An 8,209-nucleotide genomic window follows, 5' to 3' on the forward strand; every position below is an offset into this window, starting at 1 on the left:
TTGGCATAGGGGTAACTTCCCTGCACATTCATTTTTTTAAAATAAATTTATTTATTTATGGCTGTGTTGGGTCTTCGTGGCTTTCTCTAGTTGCAGAGAGCAGGGGCTACGCTACACTGCGGTGCGCCGGCTTCTCATTGCCGTGGCTTCTCTTGTTACAGAGCACGGGCTCTAGGCGTGCGGGCTTCAGTGGCGCACAGGCTCAGTAGTTGTGGCACACAGGCTTAGCTGCTCTGTGGCATGTAGGATCTTCCCGGACCAGGGCTCAAACCTGTGTCCCCTGCCTTGGCAGGCAGATTCTCAACCACTGAGCCACCAGGGAAGCCCCCTGCTCATTCCTGATATTGCTCATGTGGGAAATTTAGAAGAACATTTTGATTGGCAGATTGGTATATGTTCACACATGGTCTATAACTGCAAAGACAAATTGAAGGCCATGTGGTGATGCAGTTGCTTTCTTTAGTGGAAAGGCATTCAGGACTCGGTTGCCTAATTGGGAGTAAATCTACTTTCAAGTCATTTACAAAAACTGTTCAGATTTTATCGACTTAAGAAAAACACAAAAAAGATTAAAAAAAAAAAAAAAAAAAAAAAAAAGATTTTGGCAAACGCTGTTTTCTGAAGTGCAACCATTGTATATTTTACAGAGAACAAAACAACTTACGTCAGTTCTAAAATGCTACCATCATTTTTTTTGCCCTAAAATCCAAAGTTCCTTCTAGGCAAATGTACAATGTTCAATCTGCTTCTCCGCTAACTGCACAAAACCTTAACGCTGCATCTTTTTCCTTTTTAAAACGAAATAATAGATTCTGTGTATGGGTTTCTGACTAAAACTGAAGTACATGAATACACAGATTTTTATCTGTGAATAATAAATTTTCAAAATTAAATTTTCACTTCAAGTAATTCCAAGTTAAATTATAAATCAGTTAAAAATGAACCATGTGGAAATAATGTAAGTGTTTTAAGGGTCCTTTTCTATTATTTGATCAAATTACTGGAACATTGGATTTCCTAGACAAAATACTCAAATTAACTATATTCACAGCAGGATTAAAGAATGGTTGAATCATCCCTAATGATTTCCTTTACCAAAAAGGGGCAACTGAGAAATGTTTAGAAAGTAAATCTGAGTTAATCAAAAGAATGAAGAAAGAAATTGCTTACAAAAATGTTTTACTGACCAAACTAGTTGTGTTTTGAGGGAAGCTGAAAGGTAGTACTTTCACATGTTTAACCTTCTTGCCCACGGTTGGGGGGAGGGGAATCTCCCTATAGGTTACATTGCTACAAAAACATAATTGTTGCTTTTTCTGTCCTGTCCCTCATTTTTTGCCTTTCTTGAGAAAAGTTCTTAAGGCTCTAGAAAATAGCTAAGATGGAAAATAGGAGTAGGTAAGAAATATCTGGAAAAGAAGCATAAGGAGAAGTGTCATCCCACGTGAGTAGTTTGGGGCCAGATCACAAACATCCAAGACCAAGAACAAGGTAGAGAAGGGAGCTTTTGAGGAGAAGAGTGATTTGGCCAGATCTGTGGAAGATAAATCCTCTAGACTAGCTCAAAGAGAGAACGAAGTAAGGAAACTCTTAGGATGCTCCAGGGATGGGTCCCCAGGTATCAGTCAAGGTCCTGGCAGAAAACAGGTAGCAGCCAGGCTGGGTAATTTAAGATCAACAAAGGCAATACTACGAGAATGCAGACATGGCTTAAGGAAATTCACAAAGGATAGGACTACAATGGCAAAAGCCATAACCACTCCGAGGCCTGCAAGAACCAGGGGAATAATTAGAGTAGCTGGGAGAGGGTGACTGCACGGAGAGAGCTGCCTGATTGGAGCTACGGCCTTTTAGAGGAACCAGCCAACCCACAGTAATAACCACAGAGGGCTAGGGACAAACATGCCCTCACCTCTCCCTCTTCACATCCTCTGACCTTCTGTCACTGCCTCATCTGGCTGCACGCAGCTGGAAGCCAGGGGTAGGAGCAGAGTGGAGAGAGTACCGGGAGAATTACATAGAAGAGTCCCAGTCTAGGGGTGAGGTCACGGTAGTGGGAATGAGAAAGGAACAATACAGAGACAAATTTAATAGGACTTTTAGACCAACTGAATTTAGAGATAGGAAGAGAAAAGCCAAGGATGACATCATAGGTTCAAGCCTTGCTAGACTAGAATGGATAATTACATCAACTGAGCCTGTTTTTACTAACCGTTGTATTCCCAACGCCCAGCACAGTGCCTTGGCCATGAAAAACCTTCTATAAACATTTGTTGGAGGGGAAAAAAGGTGGATGGAAGATGGAAGAAGCAAATTTTCAGGAAGATGATGTGTTATGTAGTCTTAGACACGCTGAGTTTAGAGTATGATAGAAGAGCCCAGCAGGTGGTTGGAGATTTGAGTCCAGTGCTCTGAAAAGGAAAGGGAGAAAGATGTACCTCTAAGAATCATCTGCACAGAAGTGGCAGCTGACACAATGAGAGTGGATGAAATGGCATAGAGAGCAAGTATAAAGAGAAAAGTGGGGTCTGATGACCAAACTGGGGATCTATCTGCAATATGGGACAAAGGAAAAAAGACAAAGGAAAAACCAACAAAAGGAAACGACAATATTTACAACCCTTTGCCATACTGTTATAGTATATTCACATATATCTGCACATCCCTGGTAAGCTCTCTTTCTATTAACACTGCACAATCTTGCCCAACATAAAGATGATACAAATGCAAGCTGGAGACTACCACATACCTATCTGCCTCAATAAGATATTTTTTAAAGCCCCAAATCCTGGTCTTACTAGTTTTGCTCACCTTGAATCTAACAGCCAACATTAATCCCTTTTTAATTTAGAAATTAGGCTTATTCTTTCAAGCAATCATGTACTGAATACCTATTATGTATCCAGCACTATGCTCAGCAAAGTGGAAGTAAAAATCAGCCTCCGGTCATCAAGGAAATTAAAATCGACTTGGATTATAAAGAAACACTTGAGCATAAAACAATTAAAGTTCGGTTAAGAGCTGACCTATATGATTCAAACCAAATAGCATTTCATCCAGTGAGAATACCATTCAACGCCTATGGACATCTGCTCTTTCTTTTCCCTAACTCAGAAGATTGACAAAGGAGCTAAAGTCTACACAGCTGTACTTCCTATTTAAGGCCCAACCATGCCATATTGTAAATTTCTCTTGACCTTTCTTTCTTCCCCACTGTTCCATAAGGTCTCCTTAATCTTTGTATCTAGTGTCTCAAACATGGTAGTCATTCAAATGTTTGTTAAATGAATGAATGAATCAGAAGCTAAGCCAAGCCCAGAACAGCCACATCAGTGTCCTTAACACTCTCCTATGGCAAATCCCGAACGCTTTAAGGGTCAAGGAAGTTACCTAATATGACCTTTGACCTGGCCTTGGCCCCATGGGATGACTGGTATTAAAAACTTGGTGTTGAGCGTTAAGACAAAGGCTCAGAAAACCCCCAGCAAATCTTAAAATGCTTTTAGAGAAGAGGAAGAAAGAATATTAGAGCCCAATTCCTGAGGCATAAAATGTGCTCACTAAATGTTTGATGAGTGAATGAACAAAGGAGAGCTGAGGAAAGCCAATGAGCTCAAGAAGAGACCAAACTCAGGGGGGCAGGTGTGATAGGTGGGGCTGTATCTAAAGCCCTCTCTAGCTGACACTCAACTGAATCTATTTCCTAACTAACGGCTATTATGTCCATTTCTATGGATTAATTCTCCAGTAACCCCTTCTTCACTAATCCCAACTTCCCATTAAAGGAAAACAAATCCTATAAACCACACAATCATCAGTGCCTCCTACACTGGACTGTACATATTCATCACCTAGATATTTTGTTAAAATGAAGGTTTTGAATCATTACATCTGGGGTGAGGCCAGAGATTCTGCATCTCTAACGAGTTCCCAGGTGATGCTATACTGCTGGTCGACAGACCACACTTTTCCAGCATGAAGAGTCTAGAAGACATTGCAGATAATATGTATGTAGTCTTAAAATCACAGTTAAGATACCTCCTGCTCCCACACTTCCTAGCTGTAAAATCTTAGACAAGTCATTTTACTGAGCCTGCCTTTGGAATATGGTGCTTACTATGTACCAGGAACTAATGCTTCAAATTTATCAACTTATAAATAGGACTTAAGTTAAACAACCTGTCCAATGTGGATATAATAAACCCAGATCTTATTCTAGGAGCTTGATTCAAGAACCTGGTGCTTAATCACTGTATAAGATTGCCTTTTCAGCATAGCTTCCAGAGCCATTATGAAGATTAAATAATAATTGGTACTTAGCTCACATTTACCGAGTACTCATAGGCTCCAGACCTCTGTGTAAGCTCCCTTGGGAGCATATTAACTCATTTATCTTCATGGCAGCCCTAAGAGGCAGGTACTATTAGTATCCCCATCGTACAGGTTTTAAAATAGGCCCAAAGAAGTTAAACAGCTTAAGGTCAAACACTAGTGCAGTCAAGGTCGGAATCCAGGCAGTCTCACGGCAGAGCCCGGCGCTCTTTTGCCACAAGCCAGCAGAGGATGCGGCCCAGGGTTCCGGGGACCAGATATCAGCTCACCCACTCAGGGCGGTCTAACTGCCAGGTCCGCTCACTCCCAAAACAAACCAAGCCCTCGTCTACACGTAGCTTTACGTACATCTGTGGGAAGTGTCTTTCTCGGCCCACACCCCGGACCCCCATGAACAAGTCAGGGCTCTGGCGAAAAATAATTTGTCAGGTCCTAAGAAGAGCTGATTGGCTAAACATCTTGAGAACTGACTTACACTTAAACTGTAACACAGTCGCTCCGGGACCCCCTTAATCTGCGGCCCCGAAAATATGCACCGCAGGCTGGGCTCCGCGCGCCTACTCCGCCTACATCCGGTCTCGAGCCCAAAGGCCACCTCTAACCCCATTCGCTCTCCAACACCGCCCTCTGCCGGCCTTCCCTTGGATCGCCGGCATTGTGAGTCCCTTCCGGGTGTCCCGGAAGCGGAGCTTTCTCTTCCGGGACGAGCGTCTTGGCGACCGCACGTGGTTGTAGCGCCGGTGCTTGAACCTAGCTGGCAGAGAAGTGATTGCAACTGTCTCCCAGAGAGAGGGATCCGAGCCGGAGCCATGGAGGGTCAGAGCGTGGAGGAGCTGCTGGCAAAGGCGGAGCGGGACGAGGCAGAGAAGCTGCAGCGCATCACGGTGCACAAGGAACTGGAGCTGGAGTTCGACCTGGGTAACCTGCTGGCTTCGGACCGGAACCCTCCGACCGGACTGCGGCACGCGGGAGCCACGCAGGAGGCCGAGCTGCGGGCCCTGGCGCGGGACAACACGCAGCTGCTCATCAACCAGCTGTGGCAGCTGCCCACCGATCGTGTGGAGGAGGCGCTGGTGGCGCGGCTGCCGGAGCCCACCACTCGTCTGCCGCGCGAGAAGCCTGTGCCCCGGCCGCGGCCGCTTACACGCTGGCAGCAGTTTGCGCGCCTCAAGGGCATCCGTCCCAAGAAGAAGACCAATCTGGTGTGGGACGAGGGGAGCGGCCAGTGGCGCCGCCGCTGGGGCTACCAGCGCGCCCGCGACGACACCAAGGAATGGTTGATCGAGGTGCCCGGGAATGCCGCCCCCATGGAGGACCAGTTCGCCAAGCGGATTCAGGCTAAGAAGGAACGGGTGGCCAAGAACGAGCTGAACCGGCTGCGTAACCTGGCCCGCGCGCACAAGATGCAGCTGCCCAGCGCGGCCGGCATGCACCCTACCGGACACCAGAGTAAGGAGGAGCTGGGCCGCGCCGTGCAGGTGGCCAGGGTCTCCACCGCCTCTGTGGGGCGCTTCCAGGAGCGCCTGCCCAAGGAGAAGGCGCCCCGGGGCTCTGGAAAGAAGAGGAAGTTTCAGCCTCTTTTCGGGGACTTTGCAGCCGAGAAAAACCGCCAGTTGGAGATGCTGCGAATAATGAACAGCAAGAAGCCTCAGTTGGACGTTACGAGGGCCACCAATAAGCAGATGAGGGAGGAGGACCAGGAAGAGGCGGCTAAGAGGAGGAAAATGAGTCAGAAGGGCAAGAGAAAGGGGGGCCGACAGGGTCCCGGGGGTAAGAGGAAAGGGGGCCCGCCCAGCCAAGGAGGGAAGAGGAAAGGGGGCTTGGGAGGGAAGATGAAATCCGGGCGGCCTGGCTTGAGTGGCAAGAGAAAAGGAGGGCAACACCAAGGAGGAAAGAGGAGGAAGTAAATTTCACCCTCGGACCTGCTTGTAAACCAAGAACTGTACTTAATGTTAAGTTCTAGGTACAGTAGGGGGATACAGAAGATGGGGCCGCTGCCTGCATCGAGCTTCAGGTTAAAGGGCTAGGCTTGCCCTCCTCTGAAGATGGTTGTAAATGTTTGATTCGACAAATTAATGCATTTCCCAGAGCCAAAACTTTTGCTGGAGATTAAAGGATGTATTTAAGGACATACGAATTGGAAAGAATCTGTGGAAACTATGAGTGAGTTCTGTTTTTAAACAGCCATTTTTTCTCTCTCTCTCTTTAAACTTTGGATGGGGTGTAAGGGAGAGAGCTGGTCATATTTCAGAGACTTTTAATAGATTGGTATCTGCATTATTTTGATAACAAACTTGTGTATTTATCAAAGGAGAGGGACAGAAAGGTTACATTTTCAGAACTGTTGTAAAGGTTATTTCATAAAAGTGTCTTATGTAATGTTGCTTTTAACTTTTTGGCTACTGGTACAAATCTTAAGTAAAGCTTGTGACCTGGATACCTGGCACAGATTATTTTCATTTACTTTCTAGAAAACATAGCAGCTAAATTATGATTTCAGTGAGACCACTTTTATTAGAAAAGCTCATACTTCTTTTGGTATCAGATATAATATTGAAAGTGTAGTACAACTGGTGCCTCTTTCAACACTGAAAACATTAATTTGCTGTAAATGATAAATTGGGGCTTCACTAAATAATAGTAATAATCCTCATTAACCCTAATTTTATACTTAAATCTTTATCAACATTTATGTCCCCAGTTTTTTTAAAGCTTCAGGTAGGTCTGTCTGGGGAAGAGAGAAAGAAACTCACAAAGTCCTTACTTGGAACATTATCTTTTGATTCATTTGTCAAATTGATCTGAGCTGGTTTGATTAGGAGATGAAATGTTTACAGCTATTCTGGGTCTCTTTCCATAATTGATATCAGTAACTCATCTTCGTAAAAATACGTATCTCCTGAAAAGGATTCATAGTACATCTAGAAGGGGGGGTAGTGCTTTTTTGCTGCTGTTATAGGTCTGAGGAGCCACTCTACTCTTGCTTTTTGGTCTGACAGTTGATAGGAAATTAAAATTGAGATCGTTTGTCTCTCATTTTTTAACTGTTGTCTCATGTTTGTTACTTTTAGAAATTGCTATGAAAGAAAAGATTAATTCAGATTTCATAATAGGTTACTAAAACACAGATGTTCAGTTACTGTCTTAAAATACTTTGTGATAAAGTTAACTCTGCCATCATTGATCATTGTTTCCACTGGGACCTGGAAACTTGGAGCTGGTAAACCCTGGCCCTCCCTTCCCACATAACCATGGAAAGTTTTTAACTACTGATAAAACCATTTAATGGTATCCTGAACAACTTCATCAAAAGCCAAACCATTCATAGACCATTTAACACCTTTTAAATTCTTCTCAACTGTCTGGGATTTTTTGTTGTTGTTACTGTTCTGTTTGGGAATTTTTCTGGCTTTTGTTTTGTGACTTGATCTAGCAGTTGGACACAATACTGGCCTTGTAAAAAAAAAAAAAAAAAAGACCCTCGGGTTTTTTGCAAAGTTCTTGTTTACCGTTAAAACAAATTTAAATGCAGTGTCTTAATTTATTCTGAAAATACTGAGAAGCCAACATAGCAGTCAGAGTGGAAAGAGAATGCCCTTGTTTCTCCCTTTCCCCACGTCCCCAACTTGTGAAATAGAGCGTTTTATATAGAGACTTAGGAAAGTACCCCAGATCCCTACGGAGCAGTTACCTGTGTGGCAATTTCAAAGGTGGATGGTGAGACTTTGCAGTTGGGGCAGTCGTAGTTCCGACTGGTGGGAAAATGGTCCTCCGCCAAGGGCTGTAGCTGGGGCCGGAGACCGCGGCGCGGGTAGGCGGAGGAGAGGCGGCGGCCGGGATTGGCCGGCGGCGGAGGGGGCGGGGCCGCGGAGAGGAG

General features: G+C 44.8%; 1 protein-coding gene across 1 annotated transcript; it reads left to right on the forward strand.

Moving 5' to 3' along the window:
* Window positions 1-5,135: 5,135 nt before the first annotated feature.
* RRS1 (regulator of ribosome synthesis 1) lies at window positions 5,136-6,239 on the forward strand. Its single transcript, XM_007448477.1, has one exon. The coding sequence runs from the start codon at window positions 5,142-5,144 to the stop codon at window positions 6,237-6,239; it is 1,098 nt and encodes a 365-aa protein (XP_007448539.1). The 5' UTR covers window positions 5,136-5,141.
* The last annotated feature ends 1,970 nt before the right edge of the window (window positions 6,240-8,209 follow it).

This window comes from Lipotes vexillifer, unplaced genomic scaffold (assembly GCF_000442215.2).
Source record: "Lipotes vexillifer unplaced genomic scaffold, Lipotes_vexillifer_v1.1 scaffold815, whole genome shotgun sequence".
NCBI classification, from domain to species: domain Eukaryota; kingdom Metazoa; phylum Chordata; class Mammalia; order Artiodactyla; family Lipotidae; genus Lipotes; species Lipotes vexillifer.

Excerpts from the sequence above, each read along its gene's own strand:
- RRS1 (XM_007448477.1), top strand. The coding sequence starts at position 5,142 with ATGGAGGGTCAGAGCGTGGAGGAGCTGCTGGCAAAGGCGGAGCGGGAC.